This window comes from Salvia miltiorrhiza, chromosome 3 (genome assembly GCF_028751815.1).
Source record: "Salvia miltiorrhiza cultivar Shanhuang (shh) chromosome 3, IMPLAD_Smil_shh, whole genome shotgun sequence".
NCBI classification, from domain to species: Eukaryota; Viridiplantae; Streptophyta; class Magnoliopsida; order Lamiales; family Lamiaceae; genus Salvia; species Salvia miltiorrhiza.
The window spans coordinates 9,987,455-10,011,282 of NC_080389.1; the positions used below are offsets into that span (position 1 = coordinate 9,987,455).

Here is a 23,828-nt window from a genome sequence, read left to right on the forward strand (position 1 = left end):
CTTCTTCTTCTGTTCTCTTCTTTTCTCTTCTGACTTCTTCTTCTCTGATTGTCTTCTTCGCTCTTATTTTTTTTTTCGTGTTCATGGCGAGGCGTCTCCCCCAGCCTCTTTTTTGTCTTGCGTTGTGTGTTTCGGTGGACTGGTTGGGCAGCCGGGATGGTTTTGGGACGATTGGTTTAGCTGGATGTTTCAAAAACCTTCATTTCCGCTCTTCTCGGTCGTGGTCTTTTGTTGTCTTTAGACGAGCACTCTTTTTCCTTTTCTGGTTTTTCCCTTTGGGTTTTCCATGAAAAGGTTTTAATGAGGCTCGACCCTTAGTCTGCTTTTTTGTGCTCTCAAGGGTTTTAAGTTCTTTTTTCGTTTTTCTTTTAATAAAATCGCATTTTAATATTATTATTATTATTATTATTATTATTATTATTATTATTATTTTTCAGTTTTTTTCATTGTCTCATTCAATTTTAATTTCTAGTGTTTTATTTATTATTTTATAGTTATTCATTGGGAATCCGAATATTGACGTAAACACTTATCTTTCAACATAATATCCGTAAAGTTTTAATTAATAATCGATTATTATGGTTGGTTATTCCATATATTATTCTTTTTTGATAAATTAACAGTATTAAATAAAGAAATTTAAAGACCGCACCACATAGGACTCGAATCCAAGACCTTTGATCTTAGGCATTAACCCCTTACCTCTTGGCCAACACACGCACACTATAATGTTATTAAACTTCAATAACATTAATTAGGGTTCATTATATTACAATGTTTCTTATTTTAATAACAACTATTATTAAAAAATAAATTTACTAGTGAAACATAAAAGATAAAATATATTTTATTTATAGGGCAAATGGTTTTTAATACCCACTTTTATAATACATCTATCAAATCTACCCACCTATATAAAACATCTATGAAAAATACCCACTTCATAGTGAAATACCATTTCTACCCTTATACTTAATCCCTCTTTATCTCCCATCTTTTGCCTAATTAAGCTTGACTGGTATATCGGCTGGAAACTTTCCTCGTGCCCGATAGGTTACTTTGTAATCTGGGTCTGGACTGTGAGACAACGCCACGTACTGTTAAGCAAAAAATGATTAAATTGGTAACTGTTCAAATTGATCCCGCGCTTCTCAAAATGGTATCAGAGCGGGTTTTTATAGAAGAATTATATTATTTTTAATTTATTTTATGATTAACCCATGTGGGAGGAGACTCCATTTAAGTTTATGGATCCGGACGAGTGTCCGAGATGTGTACCATACAGGAATTCTCTCCAACATCTGGAGAGTGAGACTACCCGTCTACTTGACGGACTCAACTGGAACAATCGAGCCCTCGTTACCAACCTACGACGAGGAGAAGATGTCGAGATTATTCGTGATATTATCACGAGTATCCAATTCTACCATGAGAACCTCATGGGACTCGCCGCAACCAGAACGGCGATTGAACGAACCAGAGACGAGGCCCATCAGTCCCACGATTGATGGAACCAAAAAACAAGGCGGGAGTAGCTTATCCAAGCTACCACAAGATCGAGCCAGACTCTTCCGAAAATGCCAACTTACGGGAGATTCAAAAGACGGTGGAGTATTACGGCAACAAGCTGTATGAGCTGCCGATGGAGATGAGCAAAATATCACTCAAACAAGAGGAAATACTAACCCTCTTGAGTGATATCCAGAAAAGATTGAAGGAGATCGAAAGGCGAAAACCATGTTCCGGGAAAATTCGGAATCAATGGTCCAAAGACCCGACGAATCCATCTCTATTTGATGCAACACCCAAGGAGTTGCAGCCGAAGGACATAATCCGAATCAGGAAAGGCAAATATCATGAATAGCCTTGACAGAATCGGATTAGAAGATTTACAGGAGTTAGCAGAATCTTTTGCTAACCTCAATATGGTTGATCTAAAGATGAACCAAGGTGATGAGGTTCCCAAAACCGAGCCTCAAGAAGGAGAATCGTCAAAGAAGGGGTCAGCTCAAGACGATGCAAGCCAGTTCCAAAGAACCAGGCGACGGAGGCCTCAGATGCAGGATACTCCTGTAGGAAAGGTCACATTAGAACCAATCCATCCATACGGATTGATTCTCAACCTTGACGAAGCCAGTTTCAAAGAATGGGAAGGTCTCATCGACGAATGAGCTTCATCATTAAAGGTCGTGATCGCCACAATAGATTACGACAAAAAGGAATTTGCCAGAGTCTTCGAAGCTAGCTTGGCAGGCATGGCAAAACAATACTGGGAAAAACTTGAAGTTATGACCAGGGAGGAGTTGTTTAGTGGTGCGTCATTATATGACGTCATCAAAGAAACTACTAAACAAATTAAAATCCATTTCTTGGGAATGGGTTTTTTCGAAGGATCCGCAGAGGAGAAGCGCAAGAAGTATCAACAGGCACTTTACAATCTAAGATTGATGGTGCTAGAGCCAAAAGCTCTCGATGAATTTCTGCGCCTGTACACCCTATATGTCCATATGGGGGAAGTGGAAGATCAGAAGGCCATGGACCTCTTCTTTCCAAAGTTTCCAAGTCCATGGAGGGAGATGCTCATCAACGAGTATGTTTCACCAGGAGGATATCCACTTGACAGTGCTTCAAGAAGGATGTCTTATGTTCACAAGAAGCTGTCCGAATGGTGCCAGAAGGCGGCGGACCAGAGGAATCTCAAGAGATTGAGGAGACTCAACAAGAAATCCCCATTGATGTGCGACAACATTGATCTTCCAACAGAGATTGGTGCTGAGTTGCTATATCAAAGAAGGAGCCGAAAGAAACATAGGTATCAACCCTATGAAAGAAAGTCCAGAAGAAATTCTTGAAAGCCAAGAACTATGTGGACTAGACAGAAGGCGCGTTCCTACAAATCAGGCCAGCGGAGCGGACCATCCAGGAACCGTTTTCCTTCTCAAAAAAGGAATCCGGTGAGAAAAACTTTCAGGCGTACTCAAGCCAAAACAAATGAAAGTTTTAAGGATTGCAACTGCTGGACGTGCGGTGCAAAAGGGCATATTTCCACCAATTGTCCAGACAACAAGAAAAAGATGTTAAGATTTGAATCCATACCGGATATCGAAGACGCCATCTACCACCAGGAATTGATACCCGTGTATCAATTTGAAGATATATCCTCGGAAGAGAGTATATACGAACAGGAAGAAGTCTTTAGTTCTGAAGATTCGGAGATGACCGATGGATCAACCGGAGACGAGTCAGACTAAAGAGGAACACGAGGTCCACCACATCCAGAAGGAGGATCAGAATGGATTCACTAGCCATTTTCTGATTCCACAAGAAGAGGTGGTGAAAAAGCTCGTGAAAAAACTCAAGAAGGAAACCGAGGAGGTGCAAACATACCAAGGGTTTTCTAATGGAAGATTGAATCGAGTTTTTCATAGCTTGATTCCAACCAAAAGGAAGCATCATGTCTATTTTGGCGTTACAAGCCAAGAAATGGCGCTTCCAATTGAGATTACCAGCAATCAGGTGGAAATTCAGCTGGTTCCTGCCGAAGATATTAAGCAGGATCTCAAGAAAATGAAGCCAGAAGTCGCAAGTACGATGAAATGGATTCATATTGGAGCAATCCAGTTGGTAATCAAATCCTCCCTCTTCCCAGGGACAGACCAACCGATTGATGTTGCACTTTGCGACAAAAGAGTCAGAGATGCCAGAAATTCAATTCTTGGAGCTTTTTCAGGCAATCTCTATGCCAAGAAGATTATAACCGAGTTCTATCCCCAAATCGCTTATAATCTACAGGATTCATCCTTCAGCCGAGCCCTGACTCTCTATCAGGACTACAAAAAGAAGGAGTATATGACAGATGGAAATAGGTCATACTCACTGACTTATCAAGTCTCGTATGCCTTATCAAATTCCCATCACACAGAATTATTTCTGGGAAAGGAATTTATTGAAATTCCAGAAATATTCAAGGAGGTTGCCAAGGCAGTCAATCAAAACCAAGTGGAGATTCCTCAGATTAGAGAAATCGACATCGACATCGGAGACAAGCCGGTGCTTAGCCATACTCAAAGTCTCAGACTAGGAGCACCAAGGCTATCATTCCAAGGAAATAGGCTAACTTCAGGGCCTATAACAAGAATTTTCTCTCATTCGTATGAGAGAAGGGCGATTCAGGAAACCCCAATTCCGGACATGAGAGTCAAGCTTAAATGTCCCGAAGGATGGAGACAGGTTTCCACAAGATTTGATACAACTAACAAGGAGAACAAATTTCCTTGTAGCTCGTTGTATTATTTGGCAAATCCAGGAGACAACCGATACATCGGAACCCTGGAGGTTGGAGGTTTTGAAATCCAGACCGAAGGCCAAGCCGGACAAGAAGCAGACGTCCTGATCTTAGGACGAGATTTCCTTGACAAATATAAACCATGGTCATGGAAATCAGGAGGAATGGAGATCACCATTGGACGCCAAAGAGTGATGATCCAATCACTAGCCCATTCTCGATATACATCTCTGTAGGGATGTTATATGAGAAATTCAAAGCAGAATATTTTGCTGCTTATGTGGATTCGGGAGCAGGAATCTGTACAACAAAACGAGGAGTTTTTCCAGCAGAAGTGGAAGAAGATCTACCTCGAATTGCAGGAAGGGATTTCTCCAAAAAGGTTTTGCTTCTATCAAAGGGAGTAAAACAAACGGAAATATTGATCGGCGGAGCAGGACAGACACCTTGGTACAAGGTCAAGACTCCACCAATTTATTTCCATGATACCGGAGCAGATATATTATTCGGAAATAATTTTCTGCAAAGCTTCAAGAGGTACATACAGGACAATGAAGCCAGGAGGCTAGTGTTCACAACCAATTGTGACCACAAAATCATTGTGCAAAGGCTCAATGGAGCCTTTCATCGATCGATGCCAATCAGATTTCGCAACAAGCGTGGTGATGATGGCAGACTCCGAAGACCACACATGAAGGATCAACGGAGATTCGGAGAAGTTTTGCTCAAATGCAGAACAGAGGGATTCCCAGATCTCTCCGAGGAAGAAAATTCAAATCCTCAAGGTATCCCTGATATCACACAAAGATATCAAGGAAGAAGAACAGGTGTCCATTGCCGACGTCAAAAGGAGAATCCAGAAGTGTTACCACGAGGATCCTTTGGCATGGTGGGACAAGAACCAGCTCAGAGCCACCTTGAAAGTTAAAACTGGAAAGGAGCATGAGTTCGTAAGGTTCAGACCTATCCTGATGAACACTCAAGATCAACAGGATATGAGGAGTATAATCAAGGAACACCTTGATTTAAAGCTGATCGAACCAGGGAAGTCGCCTTACAGCAGTCCTGGATTTCTGGTGAGAAATCATGGGGAGATCAAGCGAGGAAAGCCAAGATTGGTCATTAATTATAAAGGGATTAATGACATTCTTGAATTCGATGGATATTTCATCCCAAGCAGAGAACACCTTATCAACTGCATCAGAAGTGCAAGGGTATTCTCAAAGTTCGATTGCAAATCAGGTTTCTACCAGATTCGCATGGAGGAAGGGAGTAAGAAGTTCACAGCCTTCTCAACTCCACAGGGACATTATGTCTGGAATGTCATGCCAATGGGGTTAGCCAACGCGCCTCAGATATTCCAAAGGAAGATGGATAATCTCTTCAAAGATTATTCTTCGTTTATGTTTGTTTACATTGATGACATCCTTATTGCATCAAAAAACATTCATGAACATGTCAGGCATCTGGAGATCTTTGCGGATGTTTGTCAACAAGAAGGACTAGTGCTGTCAGAAAAGAAGGCAGTCATAGCTACCCAGAAGATGGAGTTTCTGGGGATCGAGATCGATGAATCTGAGATAATTCTGCAAGATCATATTGTGGAAAAAGTCCAGGGATTCCCAGAGGATCTTAAAGAAAAGAAGCAGCTCCAAAGCTTTCTCGGAGTTGTTAACTTTGCAGGAATGTTTATCAAAAATCTTGCAGAGCACCGGAGAATCTTCAGTCCTTTACTGAAGAAAGATGTTCCATTCATATGGAAGGAGGAACATCGGGAGGGTATGAAAAAGTTGAAAGAGATTTGTAAAAATCTCCCGAAACTTTCAATACCACAAGACGAGGATGACTTGGTCCTCTACACCGACGCGAGTGATTTCTGGTGGGCAGCAGTGCTTACAAAGATCACCCCTTTTGGAGAAGAACCTTGCAGATACTGTAGTGGTCTTTTCTCCGACGACGAAGCTGTGCGATGGCACATCAACGAGAAGGAATTCTTTGCAGTGCGAAAGGCGTTTAAAAAATGGCCGCTTTTCTTACTTGCTAAAAAATTCGTTTTGAAAGTAGATAACACTAACGTTAAAGCTTTCTTAACAAAAAAGATTGAATCTAAACCTGAAAAGGCTAGATTGCTTAGATGGCAAGCAGAATGCCAATATTATGATTATGATATTGTCATTTTGAAATCTGATCAGAATGTTCTTGCAGATTTCCTTACAAGGGATGGAGCTCCCTGAAGTGGAGGCCATCGAGGCAACACAGGCGCAGCTCTTTGAGAGTCTAGAGCTGCTACAACAGGAATGGCAAAAGTGTGTCCTACACACTAAACAAGCAGGAAAGATACAAGCGGCTGACGAAGCCAAAGTATCTAGCCAAATCGATGCCTGTTTCATGAAGATGTTCAATCTTCAGGAAGCAACCAACAAGCCGCTCTTGCGCGCTGTCCGTGAAAATCGGACTAAAGCAATGCTTTCCGTACAGGGCGGATTACCTGTAGCAGGGGATTCAAGTACCCCTAGCACAAGTTCTGAGACAATGGTTTCACAGCCAGACTCTCGAGGAAAAGATGTTGTTAAGGGGTCACACCCTGAATCAACATGTCAACCCTCCACCTCTGGGGTAAAAGAGGGAGAGATCAATCTTAGGCCCATGACAGGCCAAGTTAAGGTTGATACTGACTTTATTGAAATTTCTCCTTCTTGGCAGATGTACCAGGACAGGTGGGAGAAACTTCTCACAAGAAAGGGCATTAATCCGGGAAATTGCCGGGTTGATGTAGCCGGAAAATATCCAAGGGTTTGGACGACTCCAGGAGCCAATCCAAACGATGTCAAGGAATGGTATGAGTTTGGGGCTTTGGCCTCAGTTTATACCACCGCCCCAGCCTTCACCGAAATCAAGGGTCTACCCAAATGGATCCAGAAAACGGTGTTTGATACATGGGAAAACAACGAGTCCCTCAAAAGGGGAGATGTTCTGGAATTGTACTGTTTCAGTGCAGCGCCAGAGCCAGTTGGAAAAGGAATCCGAGAAGCTTTCCAATTCATCAAGCTTCGGAGACCTGATACGGGAGCCCTTAACCGGATCAAAGTTCCCGACTTCCAGGCCGCAATCGTCTCAACATTCACGGAGGATCAAATCTCCACTAGACGAGCATGGGGTCTATGGGTCTGTCTCACAGAGATGGACAAAATGAAGTCCAGATTCAAGTTCTACCAAAGCTCGGATCTGGGAACGTTCCTAGTTAATACCATGACAGGAACAACCACTCCTTTTGCCGAACAATCCTTCGAGAAGAAACGGCGAATGTTGTGGGAAAACAAGATTGCGGGGAGCCAGGATACTCGTCGCAAGTTCTGCAATATGGCTCATCTGGGCCATTGGATCGAGAAAATCTGCGATCAATGCTCATCGCAGAAGAAGCCGGAATTCGGCAAAGGATTCTTTCCAAAGCTGGACAAAAGGAGGTTCCGGTCTGATGAACATGATAAACATCAGACCCCGAAGGGAAGGACACCTCGGGCACCAAAAAAGTAAGGTGGCCGACAAAGCTAAGTGAATCATGTGATTCACAGCAAGGATCGCACCCACAAAAGAAACGACAAAAGTGGGTGGAATGACAGGAGAACCACTCATCAAACGCTCCAAGACAAACGTGAGTGGAAGAAAAGCAGCCGGCCCCTACCAGCATTATCACAAAGCGATAAAGCAAGGGTCCAGCACCATGTGATGACACCAACAAGTGTCGGCAATAATGGCCAACAAAAGAAGGTGGATGTCACATTCAAAGCAGCTGGCCACGAAGATGGAATCTGAGGCCAACAACCGAGTAATAATAGAGGGGTTCAAACCTCTATATAAACCCAAGTGCTGGAGAGAAGAAGATCATCCGAAAATCACAACATTTTCACACACCACTTCCTCTCTCTAGAAATTATCTTTGTAATTTTTAATTTTGTTTTCAAAGTTTTTTCGTTTTAGTTTTAGTTTCTTTTTATTTTTATGTACACAAGTATTAGCTACTATGAGTAGCTAAACAAGTTTGTCTCCTCCCTTGGGGAGTATTTTATGAAATAAATTAATTATTATATAATTCCTCTATAAACACTTAGTTTTTGTCCAACTATTCCGGTTTAGTAAAAATATTTTCTTTTCATTTTTCAACAAAAATATTTGGCGTCGAGACACAGTGAAAGAGGGAAACTGATTCCTGAAGGTGACCATTCGGCGAAAGCCGGAACACAGTGAAGGAAGAAGGTTGCAACCATCACTTGCGAGTGTGTGGTTGGACGAAGGCCGAGGAGGCAAGAAGTCCGTAAAACGCGATAAAAGCTCCGGAAGGTGACCAGTCGACAAAAGGTATACTGTTGATTTATGATTTGAATTATTTCGAAGTGTGACGGAAGCATGTTGGGCCTGATTATGTCTTAATTAAATTGATAATTTGAACATGAAATGGTTTAATGATGGATTTGTAGAGGATTTGTTGAGGGGTAGTTTTGGCATTAATAATGAGTTGGATATGGTTGATATGTGTTTTGTGAAAGTGGGTATTTTTGATAGATAAGTTATGAAGGTGGGTATTTTAAATTTTGACCCTTATTTATATAGAAATATAATTGCACATGATAGTATATACATGAACAGTAACAGTAAATGTTGCATAACATCTCCATTGCTAAAATGTCGCCATATGCATTGTTTTTCCCACTGGGCCAATAATTATGGTGCTGTAATTTGAGAAAGATGCTGCAGCGCAAATCATGGTGATGCAAAAGTCTTCTTACTTTTTTACTTGTGTTGTGTTGACTCCCAATTCTTCATTTCCCAAAAGTGCTTCTTGGTGAAAAGGGTAAAAAGTTTTAGGTTCGTTAATCGAAACGAGTGATTCGATGTTATCTTTGAAGAATTAACAAGTCATATACTAAGAAATTGTGATACATAAAAAGTCATTATTGTAATATATATAGAAAAAAACATAAAGAATAATAGTCATTAAATTATTAAACTTTTATTATATTTTGATTTAACATATTGACTTAAAAAATTTGTTTGATAATTATCGAAATTTTAAATTTATTTGATTTTGCTAACACATTGGATTCTGACCCAATTTAATGTTAACGCAATGCCTGAAACATTCGAGCTCATCAAATCAATCGATTAATTTTTTTTTTACTTAGCGAAACGTCGCATTTAAATTATTGATATTTAAATTGTGTTTAGTGGGATAAATAATGACAGATCTTGGTCTCGTTATAGCAAAATTAAATTAAATTAAAAGTTTAGTAATTGTAAGACATATTTTAAAGTTAGGGCGTGCGAAATCTCAATTTAGTAAAAGTACAATAATTTTTACAGATTATTCTTTCGTTCTATTAAACATGACTCACTTTTTATTTAGGATCGACCCATGCATTAAAGATGATTTATTTTTATAAAATGTAATATTTAATTATTGAAAAGTTATGAGCCCTATTACTGTTATCGAATTTACATCTTCTTCTTAATATTTGTACCGAAAAGAAGCGAGTCATGTTAAATAGGACGGATGGAATATTAATTATAAAATCTATTATTATTATTATTATTATTATATGAGTAAAAAGTACTTGAAGATCAATCTTCTTCCTCATTCATAAATCAATATTTATGAGCAAAATTTATATGATACCTCCTACAAAACACACACACACACATATATATATATAATATAATATAATTTATTGAAATATATTTTTAATTTTTTATTTGGTTATTCAAATTGTCTAAGGCAAAACAGAAAGATGGGCCTATAGTAGGGACAACACCCTTTATAAAAGGGAAAATCAAACACCACACTATTTGAATCTAACTTCCTTTGTTTTTCAATTTTCCAAAATTAACCGACTATTTATTTCACTACTAATAAAAAATTGGGTAGCTGCTAGATCTAGTGGAGTGGTGTGGTGTGGCCTAAAAATAAACCGACCAAGAAGAAGTGCCTTCACACATTGGTAACCATTAAAAGATTAAATAAAATACAAAAAGGGTTCATTTTTAATGTCAATAATTAGGCACTAAAAGTGGGCTTTGGTTGACTCCCCATCACTTGTCTTCACACTCACACAGATTCCAATAGTCTTACCTAATTTGTCTTTGACGCAAACTCCACCTCATTTTCCTTGTCTTCGTTTCCTTTGACAATCTGTCTTAAATGGAACTCCACTACACTATAAATTAAAACATAGATAAATGAAATAAATAACCTTTTCTTGTTTTAGGAAGGCACAAGATAATGATTTTTCTTTTCCTCTTTCTATGGTGTTGAAGTTTTGTATGACTATTTTGATGTTTTCTACAAGATTGGACGATTGGAATTTATGTTCTTTTAAGGTAAATATCACTTAAATTTTAATTATCAATATTGTATCAATTGTATCATCTATTTTTGATTTTGAAAGTTGACGTGACTCGCAAAATGCAATGTATTTAAAATTATTCTTTTCCTTTAACTGACATGATACAAAACGATATCGTTTTGTGTCTTACTAATTGAAAATATATTAATGATACAATTGATTAAATTGCTTTAAAATTTTCTTTTACTAAGTTAACCTCATTTAGTGTTTGTGAAGATAACACGTGGAACAATAAATAAGGGAAAAATAGAACAGTTACATATAAATTACATTTTCCATAAAAATAATAATTGTATTTTCTTAATATGTGTGAAAAGCAATGTGAGCTATCAAAATGGGACAGAGGGAGTAGTAAAATACCTCAACACGATTCTCCTATATATCCTCCCCCTTCCTAGTTCATTCAGTCACCATCGTGGCATTGATACTATTGTCGATTGAAGTATTTATGTTTTATTTCATCCCATTATTAACGACTTTTAAATTCGTCCATGACAACAAATCTCTATAATCAAAGTTGTTCATTCACATTTTAAGTAAGAGTTCTCGTTCAAACCTCTTCCTGTATATATATAGGAGTGAGCTAAAATAAGAACACGTTTAATTAAGTGTATAAAATAGGAACAAATTATTTCCTTCCATTATACTCAACTTCTATTCAATTAAGCTCCCATTTTCAATGTGTTGGATAATAAAAACCATTGACTATTAGGACTAAACACAGTCAAGATTCAAAAATTCCACCAACTTAGACATTTCCTCAAATATTTTATTTCTAGCAATACAAATCTCACTTTTCAACACCTACACACTTCCCCCTTTTGACTACTAATCTTAATTTAATAGGATAATAGTATTCATTACACTAGACAACAATGATAAATGATTTTGAAAATGATGTAGTGTGTGTACTGTGTGTTTGCTCACATTATCAACAGTTAACAACCAACCCATTACCTCACATCCCCACCACCACTGACATTCACAAGAGAGAGAGAGAGAACAAGATTTCAATCAAACCCCACTGATTTTTATACCTCTCACCAGCCATTTTCTTGCTCATCACTTCCTTTCTCTCTCTGCAGATTTCCTTCATGGGTGCAGTAAGTAACAAAAAAACTCTCAAGAAATCTTGATTCTTCAACATCAGCATCACTTTCTTTTTCGAGTCGTTTGAGGAATCTTGGCCTAAAGTAATGCATTTTTTGGGTGCTTTTAATGAATCTTTGCATTTTTTATTTTTTCTTTTTGTAGGAAAACTACAGAAAGAGTGGACAGATTCCGGCTTTTGGCGACTGGGAAAATGCGAATGAGCTGCCGATAACGCAGTATTTCGAGTGCGCGCGGCAGGCGGGGCTGCTCCGCTGCAGCTGCCCCGGCGAATGCGGCGGCGCTTACGCCAACAACGCCGCTTATTGGGGAGGCGGCGGCGGCGGCGGCGGTGGTGGTGGGAATCCTTATGGAGTTGGTTATGAGAAGCCTCTACCTCGCCGACTTTATGCCGTTCCTGAGCGCAAGGTTGGTTTCTCACTCCTTTTTTTTACCCTCTCTCTCTCTCTCTCTCCCTCTCTCATATTTGAGTAGTAAAAGTAAGTAGTAGAAAATAAAAAAACACTCTTATTATTTACCATTTAATTCACGATCAAGAATAAGTTGTATCGTGAATTCACATTTTGTTGTAAATTTAATTTTGAATTCGTCAATTAAGAACAAAACACTATTTTAAGTTAATACTAGTAAATAATTATTTTATCTTTATAACTATTTTTTATATACTAGCAGAAAGAACGTATATTGTACGTGTAATTAATGTTATTTTATTTGATAATCTACTATTTTAGAAAATCTATTAATTCATTACTTTTATTAGATAATTTATTGAATGGATATATTTATCTATAAGCCTTATCAATAGCTATAGATATATATCACATAAATTAAGTGTAACATCTAATGAATTAATATATATTCTTGTAAATATATAATATGTAAAATAACCTTAAAATAAAATATGTAATAAGGGTAAAATAGGCAATCTATATGTTACGCATTAGGATGCCTTAGGCTCTTTTTCTATTAGTATAGATTAAATCTTCATATTTCCTCGCGGATTTTGAAGTTTGGAGATAGACTCTCTTTGTCCCATAAGAACACATTATTTGGAGGACGACATGGGTTTTAAGAAATGTTTGGTAGTGTATTGAATGCAGAAAGCGTCTAATCATATAGAAATGAGCGATTGCGGTTAAATTGAGTATATGATTATCTAGAAATTAGTTGTGGTTAAAAAGAGAAAATTATGTCATGTTCTAAAATAGACGTGGTATATTTTTATGTGACGATCGAAAATTAAAAAATTGATACATTCTTATGGGACAACGAAAATATACATTTCCATCTAGTTGGAAGAAAGCTATAGATAGGCCTATATTGATAGAACAATCTAAATTTTGAACTTTTTAATATAAACTTAAGCTAATAAGTAGTTAAAAAAAACATTTCTTGGTTTATTCCCTAAGAAAAAGAAAGGATATCTCAAGTTAGAATTTAGTATAGATGTTCGAGAGTGCATGGTTTATTTTAGAGAAGATTTATTAAAGTACAAATAATAATTATTTTTACTTGAAACAATTAGTTATTTAAGATTGCATTGTATATGTTGTCGGTAAAATTATTTACGCCACACGATGTGGATTTCATTGATTGAAGTATCTACCCCTCTATCATCACACATGCCCACTTGCATATATATATGAAAATGGTAGGTAGATTATAATTATAATGCATCCAATTCAAAATTCCATCAAATGTATCAATCTTAAATATAGCTCAATTGATACGTTACTAGTAGAGCTGTCAAACCGCCGACACGGCCCCCTGCCCGGCCCATCAGGGCAAGGACAATTCTGGCTGCCTGCGGGCCAAAGGCATGTTCTTTAATTTTGAGTCGGGACGATTTTGACAGCTCTAATCGGATCGTGTTACTCAGTCTTTTTTATGGTTCTATTTTCTACCTCTATTATATTTACATGATTATAGGGCTAGTTTAATACATAGTATGAGAGGTAGCTTGATATATATTTAATTGAAATATTTTTTACTATATACTTATTTCGTCTTCGAAAAATATGTTCAATTTGTCATTCTTGATGTCTTCCAGAATATTTATTTTTTATTTTTGGACATCATTCAACTTACAATAAAACGAGACTCCTTTTCCACTCACATGCATTCATCTAATATTTTTTAAAATGCGTCATGAAGTATATTAATATCGTATTTGCTGAAAATATATTAAAATACTTATAATTGTAATTCATTATTTTGTGTGATGTATTAAAATTATATATAAAATAATACTTTCTCTGTCCACGAAATGTTGTCCTAATTTATCATTTTAGTCCGTCCATAACAAGTTGTCCTAATATATTTTTAGTAAATTTGTGGACATCTTTCTCTACTCACTAACATGTGGGTCTCATTCTGCACTTACTAACTTAATTAATTTTTTTTTATTTATTCATTTGTGGGCCTCTTTCTCCACTAACTAAACAAACAACACAAATTTTCTTAAAATTCGTCCTTCCCTTTCTTAGGACAATATTTTGCGGAAGGGGAGTAACTATTATAGTAATTAAAATTTGTATTACGTACAACACTTGGAAGGTCGTATACAAAACCACACAAATCTGCATAATATTTTCGGATGTTTAATTTATATGTGAAAGGTCATATATCGTACACCATAATCAGTCATACTAAACGAATCTTATGCCTTGAAAATTTATTACAATTAGAATGTCATAAACATATTATACACGATAACCAGTAATCACTCGTACCAAACGAGCCTAATATATTTGAATATTTGTCTCAGACAAGAGGAACGAACAAGGGGTATCCACAATCAAATGAGCAAATGAAGAAAGTTAAGGTTCGTGACTTGATGAGTCAACCAAGAAATCAAGCACCCGCTCACAAACACCACCAAAAACAGACTACTAAATCTGGAAACCTCGTACAGCAGAAATCCTCAGTTTCTGCTAAACCTGTGGATGAAGATCTCTACAAGATCCCTCCCGAGCTACTCGAAAATTCCAAACGAGTAAGTTTGCTTTCAGTTTATACACACTTTTTTTTTTCACTCTAATCTGGATATATATGTGAAGTCTAATTTGTAGTAGTGAAAACATTTTTGTTAATTCAAAAACACTTGCATCTCTTTTATACTCCATCCGTCCCACGAATTTTGAGTCATTTCCTTATATGGCAAAAAAAATTCTCTTTATTCACCTTTTCACCTACCACACTGGACACACTAAATATTATTTTCTTAATTATTGTGCCGAAAAGAATTGACTCAAGATTCGCGGGACGGAGAGAGTACTTGCAATCGTTTATAACTCGATTTAGAAGCTGTGACAGTGGAAAACATGTATTTTTACCATTTTTTCATTTTTTTCATATGTTCTGTAGAGTTGATGATTTTTATTTCAAGCACAATGATTTTTTTTTTTTCTAGACAGCTCATTTTCTCTTGTTCTCACTTCAATTCATGATAATTTCATCACGGGGTATTGATATGATAATATTTTACCATCAGATGAGATAAACTTTCTTTTACACTTTAGAGAACATGAGATAAAAAGTGGGGTCCACTAAAATATGATAGAATTTTCTCATCTTTTTTTATTCCTCGTTTTTTTTATGATAAATTTGTAATAAAAGAGAATGTATCCTCGGTCTCATACTATTATATTAACCTCATTTTCCCAATTTTTGTTCAGAAAAAGATGTTGGGATTCTTCTCCAAATGCATGGTGCCTCCTTGTGCTGCATGAGTCGAGCTCTGAGTAGTTTGATATCTTTTCAACTAAATTGAGCTGAGGTTGGAGCAGGGAAGATGAACTACACAAAGCTATTGGACTTTGTGTAGGAAGATTATCAAAGGAATTTACAATCACTTTTCATCTTCCTTGAAATTTTTTGTACCACAAATTTAGCTAAATCGAGTTACGAAGAATATATAGTTGCTGATACCTAAGAATTATTAGTAATGTGTATGTAATCATGTTTGTAAACTGCTATTTCCAATAATGACACCATTGATTGATTAAACACAAAATTAATCTTGGTGCAATATATGAGAATTGATGGTTCATCTTCATTATTCACAAGTCATAACATGTCTGCTGTATACATAATGAAATGAGAAGTGCAATCCAAAGGCAATGATTGATTTCATATAATAAAATAAGGAAAACACCAAATTCAGAGATGCTAGAACTAGTCATACAAAGACTGGGGAAACATACTGTAAATGATCCAAAATACTAAATCTTTAATTATCTGCACAAAGTCAAGACCCAATTTAACTCAAACCACCTCAAACCAATCCATACAGCAATTTGACAAGGCAGTGTGCTGGTTCATCTCTAGCAAGACTTAATTCATCTTGCCAAAATTTGTTTGCTGGCAACGAATCCATATTTCGAGCGTGTGCATACCGCTATCCGTGGTGAAGCAGCTGCATAAGAAAACCAAAAGACCCCATTGACAAGATCTAAATATTACAATCCCAACAGAATAACATCTGGTAGTGGATCAGAATTACAAGGCTGTAAAAAGAATAGTAGATAGATACGCGAACAAGTAAATTCAGCAGTTTCTAGTCTTGGCACTATACTATGAATCCTAAATTGCATGCTCTCTATACATCGAACAGTAAGATTTGGAGCACAAAATTGAGAATAGTGAACCATCACATCAAAGATATTAAACCAACGGAAGAATTCAAAGTTTGGTGGAACTTAAACTACACATACTGTTTTAATTCACAGGTAACAAATAATAACACAGCATACTAAAATGGCTAATTACCTGAAAATGTCAAACTCATAGTTTTTCCATGCCCAAACTCGATGCTCAAACGAGTCAGTTAAAATACATGAAGAAACGAGTGAATAAAAAAGGCAAGAGCATATAATAAACAATCTAATAAACCATGATTTCCCATATCCTATGAACAGAGAAGCTCATTAGAACAGAGAGGAAAAACTCAGCTGTAAAAAGCAACAGAATTAGGAATTCTCAAGAAGGATACAGAGAGGATACGGGTGGTGGATAAATTGCTAACACCAGCATGCTGCTTGCTGCCAAATTTGGTGAACGAACAAAAGCAAAGAACCACGCTTACTATTAACCCACATAGAAGGATTTAGGAAATCTGATGCAAAACAAACTTACCCCGCAACTTCAATTATAGTTGTTCCATGTTTTGGTAAGATAATTTGTACGAGCAAAGCACATATCCATAAGCAAGTTCATTGCAAACGTCAGTAATCATCCTGATACAGATCATGAGAGACCAGAGGATCATATCTGTCATTAAACTCATGCAATTCACGTCGAGAGCTACTACTCCGAGTTGTTTTGCTTTTCCTCCTATCAACATGTCCTCTCTTGTCTTCATCTCTCTCTCCAGAATCCCTGTCTCTTTTGCTTCTCTCTCGGTCCTCATGCTCCCAATAGTCTTCACCTCTCTCCCTCTTGCGATTACTTCTGTCATGTTCATCTCTTCTTCTTTTATGAGTTTTGTGCTCATACTCATCTCTAGTGCTTTTATGATACTTTCTGTCCTGTGACTCACTCCGTCTTTGGTGTGATCTTCGTGAATCATCTTCCGCAAAGGCCTCAACAAAGTCTGACTTTTCTCTACCATGCATCGGCACTCTTGCGCGACTATTAGATCGTCTTCCATCTCTTGTTGCAGAAGTACCATCTCTGTCATACCGGATACCCTCATTGCTTCTATTGGGATATTGATGCCAATCATCCCAACTTGAATCCTGTCTTCGCTGCTGGTTGTCATCCTCAAAATCTCCTGCATAATGACGAGAGTGTATATCTTTCCTGTGACCAACTGATCGGCCAAAATTATCTTCAGGAACTTCAGAATTTCTTCTGGATCCAAAATCATCATCTGCGCTTGCATGGCTATCCATATTTTTAGAAGCCAAAGTTTCATTCTCCTCCAAAGCCTTTGATGTACCATCAATCCCTTCAGCTTGCCTCAATTCCTCCATATATTCGTCTATAATACCCCTCATTACCTTCAAGACATTAGAGGTAAAAGATAAAGTTAAATATGCCGACCAATTTGAACATTTGACATAATCATAAGGGAAAGGAATCATTAACTCTTATATATACATTATGTTGACAACTTGACATACACAATTTTTTCCTTCTTAAGGCTATAGTGACCAAAAAAATAGTTGACCATATACAGTGCCAAAATATACAAGGAGAAAGACAATTAGTTCCTTAAGAAAAGCTTACCTCCACAGTATTACGTTTCAGTTTCTTGCCACGGTATGACATTCGCCGCCGTTTGTAGTCTCTTTCCTCAGCTAATAACTCCTCCTTTGTCTTTACTTTGTTGGCATCCTACATGATCACAAAAATATACAATGTATCAGAAAAAGAAAGTATTAAGCAAGAGAAGAAAATGTCAATAATCTGAAATGTTTACAATTTATCCTCAAAATTATGGAATTCCGAGTTCTCAGTGAGGGGCAATTTCAAAGCAGTATGGTAAATGGGCTGTTAACTTTTGAAAAACCAAAAGTCAAACAGGATATCAACCACCTCCTTCCTCGTAAATGGAACATTTTGAAGAGTAAATTGTGAGTGTGTGTGTGTATCTGTGCACAAATAGCCAAGAGTGATAAATGTAAACATATGCGAAAGTTTCCATATTATAGGATAACACGGGTGAAAACAACAAATCTGCAGCAAAACAGAACATGATTACCTTCCTTGAACAGTGGAAAAACCTCCTCAAGCAATAATAGAATGCAGATGCATTACTAAAACTTAAAACATGAGAAAACAAGCTCACTTATGACGATGATACCTGATTGCTTGACCTATGCCGCAGAAAACCATCATATTCAATTATGGGTCTATAATCTGGACGTTTTTTTCGTTCCTCATCAGCTATCTTGGACACATGAGCATGTTCCATATTACTGTAAAAAGATTACCAACAGAAGGTGCCTCAATCTCTGAAAGCAAGCATCGAATTAAGACTACAATCAAGAAATTAGAGAAAGCAAAGATGAATCCATTAAGCTTCTCATCAAATTCATGATAAATCTTTAACTCCAGAGCCGAACTTCTGAAGAATGTAGAGTCCTATCCTATGAAAAACAGGAAAGACTTCGCTTCAATACAGTTCAACCTATAGGTTTCCGTGATGAAGTGCTTCTCCAGTTTAACACAAAATCATTCTATATATTATATATTGCTATTCATCATAGAAGCTAATGCTCCATAAAACTAGAGTTGTCAATACTAGATATGAATTTAAGCAGAAAACAACCGAAAAATAAAATACCGTTGGTACGTAGAGGTTGGCCTAGCATTACGCAATGCTTTAATCTTATCTTCAATAAAAGCGCGTTCATGTAATGCTGCCACAGCCGCAGCCACTTCAGAGATGAAAATCCGAGTGTTGCCAACTGTTTCACATTCTATGCTCTCTCTCTCATCCAGCAGCTTATCAATTGATACAACACTTTGCACCTGCTCGCCATTACTTCCCGCCTCACTCAACCCATCTTCCTCTCCCTCCAAAGAAAACAACGAAGCTCGCGATGCAGAGTTCAACACACATTCCTTCAACAGAGCAACAGCAAAATACATTCCATTAACTTCACCATACAATACATTGAGCTGCAATGCTAGCCACACCACCACTCTAACTAAAACCGGGCATTCAAAACTCTGATTGCCCAAACCCCACAAAGCCTTCTTCATTTCCTTCGTCTCTCCATCGCTATACGTAAAGCCTGCCAGCTCAAGAGCCTCCCCAACGATCACCTTCAAAGACAGCTTAACCAACAAAACCACATGATCCCTCATGGCACAATCAATAATCACACCATATCTGGGCGAATTCGCAATGATCCAATCATACAAATGCAATAATTTACAGTCTCTCAACCTCAGAATCGCACGCAAAATTCTCGAAGAGTAAGCAGCGGGGAAACCACCGCCCCACGATTCAATTTCACCACGAATTGCAAAAATCTCCGACGGAAGAAACCGAATAAAATCCAGCGCGGCAGCCTCCGGCCGAGGTTCTTCATTGAAATCGGCGCACTCGGTGTATAAAACCCTAGGTAAATTGAATGATGAAGGCGGTGGAGCAGAAGGTGTGACTGGGCCGGGGCAATTCTGGTAGAAGAAACTATTGGCCGGGGCATTATAGGCAATGTAATTATCAAGAGAGACGGTGAGCTCGGACGAATCGGCCGGGAGGGTCGGCGGGGCAGCGGTGGTGGATGAGGAGGAGCTGCGCGTGAGTGGGTAGTGGAACGTGTGGGGTAGAGAGAGAGGGGAAGGGCAATTGAGGTAGTGAGAGAAGAGAATCGAAGGAGGGAGGCGGTGGTTAGGGTTGAAAGGGCAGGGGACGAAGGTAGCAGCAGCGGCGGTGGAGGTTTCGGCGTGGATTGGTGTTGGGAGGGAACGGAGGGCGGTGGCAGAGAGGTGGAGAAGAGATTTGAGGTCGGAGAGAGCAGTGGTAACAGACGGCGGTGGCGGTGGCGGTGGCGGAGGCGCTGGATTTGGATAGTAGGAGGCGGCGGGTAACGGCGGAGGAGGTGCCGGATTCATGGCGGCGATGACTGAGAAACGAGAGTTGTGAAACTTAATAAAATCGCGTTGGTTTTTGGGTGTGGGAAAATCGCGTTTTGCCTTAATATCCGAAATATGTGGGCCGGGTATTCAAGTAACTTATTGGGTTAGAATTAATTATATTGGGCCTGTTTGAATGTTTGAATGGGCCTTCAGAATTAATTATATTGGATTGAATTTTGAATGGGCCTTTATATTGGGAAATTTACTTGCCCTTTCTTATCCGGGTAATTGCAAAATAAATTAAGAATTTGGGGAAAAAAGAGGAAAAGGATCATTTAAAAAAAATCAAGAATTTATATTTAGTTTATAATTTCGATCACACTTTCAAAAAATTTGCAAGTAAATAACAAATAACAAATTATTTTAATTTTTGTGATCGAAATTTTCCCAATTCTATATAATACTCTCTCCGTCCCACGAATCTTGACACGTTTCTATTTTGATTAATAATTATTACATTCCCTCTCCTATTTTATCACTTTTATTACATTCTCTCTCCTACTTTATTACTTTTATTACCTTCTCTATCATACTTTATCACTTTTATACTTTATTTATTACATACTTAAAACACTAATCTACTATTTCTTAATTCCCGTGCCGAAAACCAAACGTGTAAAGATTCGTGGGACGGAGATAATAATCGAAAAGATGAGATAGACATTAAATTATACTAAAATCGATTTGAAAAATGACATGAACGTCAATTTGGCCTAAAACAACGTTGCTCATTGTGTAATTTCAAAGTTCTTGGATTGGATCCTATTCCCACCTACTTCAGTATTGGGTTTAATTATACAATGAATAATGTTGTTTTCATATAAATGATTATTTTTCTTTGATTTCTATGTTATAAAGTCTTTTATTAATTATTGGAGAAAATTTAAATACATTAAACAAACACAAAAATCATATTATCGAATTAAAAATTAAAGTAATAAAATTTGAAAAATAGTAGAAAAAATTTCGATTAATCAGATCAACCCATTCAAATTTTGAGCTCGGATTATTTTTAATTCAGGCCATTCGGACTGAATTTTACTTGGACTAAAAGCTTTTAGGCTTAATCCGCCTTTTTATCATTTTATCAACTCTTTCGACTTTTTTTTTTATTATTATTAAATAGGTAATGGTTGGTTGCCACCGTCTTTTTTCTTCTTCGTTAAAGAATTAGCTCCCCCTATTATCTAATCCATTAGAGTTTATTATTACAAAAAATATTATTAAAAAGTTAGTTATAATTTGATCTCATATTCAATTTTTAATCTGAATTTACAAATATTATAGATAGAGTTAAATCTACGGATATAAGTAGAGACTATATTTAAATATTTGTAAATCCTATTAAAAGTTAATAGTATCTTCTCAAAAAAAAAAAAAATTAAAAGTTAATAGTATAAGATTAAAATTCGAACTAATTTATAATAGTACTTGCATCTTTTATAACTCTAATTCTCAATCCTAGATTCCTAATCAAAGTCAAAAAAGAAAAAGAAAAAATTATACTCCCTTTTCCTAATAATAACCGAGTTTATCTAATACTTCCATCCTAATCCTAATCAAAATCGAACATAAAAAATACCTCCTTATAAATATAATATTTCGTCCAACCCTTTAATCACATAGTTGGGAGCAATAAGCAATCAAAATATCACCCAATTTTTTTTTTTTTTGTTTGTGTGTGCAGTTGAAGTAAAGATGAAGATGGAAGAGTGGATGAAGAAGGAAGCATGGATCTGGTTTTCAAGTCCAATGGATGTGATTATGGTGGAATGGGTGGGCCCTCAACTTGGCTTTACTCCTCCGTCGTGTTCTCCTTTCGCGACGGAATTTCCAAGGCGTAAGCCGTCGCCCAATTCCTCCGCCCCACGATCGCCGGAGGCGGAGGGTTCCGCCGTCAAGACTCCAAAATCATGATTAATAAAATATTCTAGATTTATTTTAAATAGTGTACACTTGAATTTTGATTATTTACGTACCTTTTATTTTGTCAAATCCTAATACATTGGCTGCTTTTTTTTTTTGTCTAGTTGAATTATTTTAATATTTATTTTGAGTTAATTGTACGTAAATAAACACTGTATACCTAATTTCTTGTTGATTATTTATACATTAATTTTGAACATTTTTAAAAGTTTAATTCGTAATAAAGTTCCACGATTTATACCTAATTTCTTATTTTTAACTAATACTGATTTTTTGGTTAATAATACATAAATTTTTGAAGATTGATTCGAAATTAAGTAAATATAATCATGCAGGACTGCAGGAGTAAAACTAGTTCAAATTATAAGTCAACATTCAAATTAAAAAGTCAATACATCAAATTTCAAACTAATACTTCCACGAAAGAACATATCTTTTCTTGTTGGGACGTATCTATTTTTGGATTATACCCCACTACTTATAATTACTCTTACTTTACATTTTTTCACAACTCTTAATATTAATTATAACACTTTTTCACTATTTCCAATACACTCAACAATATTTTCTCCACTCTCAATGCACTTAACAATTTTTTTCTTAAAACTAGTGCCACTCTTCTCTCCTAGGAAGTTTCTTTGTGGACGGAGGGGGTAATAATAATCAGAATCTTCTTTTGGCGAGCTACTCAGAACCTTATTGCCACTGATCGCAACCTGCATCGTCATCATATTTCTACCACCGGAATTTGCTCATGGTGTCGAAAAGAATGGGGTATTATGGAGCATTGCCTTCTCTTTCGTGACGCTGTTAGGGAGGTGTGGAAGTATTATATTAGGTTTGGTGGCCTACCATACGTTCGAAGAGTTATTTAACTTTGGAAGACTTATGTAGAACTATTGCTGATGAATATGGAGTTGATAGCTTCGAATTATTTGGCGTGTGTCTTTGGTGGATTTGGAAACTTTTGTGTCACGTTAAGCTCGACAAAAGAGAACAAGGCGATCCGAACTTGATTGAGGCCAACGAGATCTTCCTCAAACAGTATAAGGATGCTCGTATTGAGGCTGCCGATATATTCTCCCTCGTGAAGGTGATAGTTACTGGATTCCACCGCGCAAGGGGACCTTTCGACTCGACGTGGATGTGGCGATTCACGATGGTGGTGGAACGGTAGGTGTGGGTTTCATTATGAGAGATTGGCTGGGTTCTATGAAAGCGGCGGTGGCTCGATGTGTGGGGCGCCGCACGGAAACGACCCTTATGGGAGAACTCCATGCGCTCTTGCTGGGTATTGGTTTCTGCATGAAAAATGATCTCTCGCCTTTGTTTGCTTATATATTCTGATTCTTTGCTGGCTTTCCATGTTGTTTCGGACTCGCCTGGAGGGATTGACTCGCTCTGTGATGATTTATATGAGGCATTTGCGCATGCCGAAGAGTATTTTGTTTTTGATTTTCACCATGTTAGGTGTGAGGTCAATGGCGCTGATCATAGTCTTGCGAACTTTTCCA

General features: G+C 37.3%; 2 protein-coding genes across 4 annotated transcripts; one reads left to right on the forward strand and one right to left on the reverse strand.

Moving 5' to 3' along the window:
• Positions 1 to 11,363: 11,363 nt before the first annotated feature.
• Positions 11,364 to 15,850, forward strand: LOC131017474 (uncharacterized). The gene is made up of 4 exons (XM_057946224.1): positions 11,364 to 11,786; positions 11,938 to 12,201; positions 14,561 to 14,788; positions 15,471 to 15,850. The coding sequence occupies exons 1-4, from the start codon at positions 11,778 to 11,780 to the stop codon at positions 15,522 to 15,524; spliced, it is 555 nt and encodes a 184-aa protein (XP_057802207.1). The 5' UTR covers positions 11,364 to 11,777; the 3' UTR covers positions 15,525 to 15,850.
• Positions 15,851 to 15,899: 49 nt separating this feature from the next.
• On the reverse strand, positions 15,900 to 20,428 carry LOC131017473 (U11/U12 small nuclear ribonucleoprotein 48 kDa protein). Of its 3 annotated transcripts, XR_009099629.1 has the most exons (6): positions 19,085 to 20,428; positions 18,602 to 18,716; positions 18,025 to 18,132; positions 16,930 to 17,795; positions 16,564 to 16,835; positions 15,900 to 16,210 (listed from the first exon to the last, which is right to left on the reverse strand). XR_009099629.1 is itself a non-coding variant. In XM_057946223.1 (4 exons), exons 1-4 carry the CDS (start codon positions 20,362 to 20,364, stop codon positions 17,019 to 17,021), a joined length of 2,280 nt encoding a protein of 759 aa, XP_057802206.1. In that variant the 5' UTR covers positions 20,365 to 20,428; the 3' UTR covers positions 15,900 to 17,018. The 3 variants fall into 3 exon arrangements, 1 of the variants encoding a protein (XP_057802206.1); XR_009099630.1 differs by lacking the exon at positions 16,564 to 16,835; XM_057946223.1 differs by having other exon boundaries at positions 15,900 to 17,795.
• Between the last annotated feature and the right edge of the window lie 3,400 nt (positions 20,429 to 23,828).

Bases quoted from the DNA above. Each gene is read 5' to 3' on its own strand.
- LOC131017474 (XM_057946224.1), top strand. The intron at 12,202-14,560 runs GTTGGTTTCTCA...TATTTGTCTCAG, and splicing joins ATGCCGTTCCTGAGCGCAAG to ACAAGAGGAACGAACAAGGG. The intron at 14,789-15,470 runs GTAAGTTTGCTT...ATTTTTGTTCAG, and splicing joins TACTCGAAAATTCCAAACGA to AAAAAGATGTTGGGATTCTT.
- LOC131017473 (XM_057946223.1), bottom strand. From the start codon at position 20,364: ATGAATCCGGCACCTCCTCCGCCGTTACCCGCCGCCTCCTACTATCCA. The intron at 18,133-18,601 runs GTATCATCGTCA...GTGATCATGTAG, and splicing joins GGCATAGGTCAAGCAATCAG to GATGCCAACAAAGTAAAGAC. The intron at 17,796-18,024 runs GTAAGCTTTTCT...AATGTCTTGAAG, and splicing joins TGAAACGTAATACTGTGGAG to GTAATGAGGGGTATTATAGA.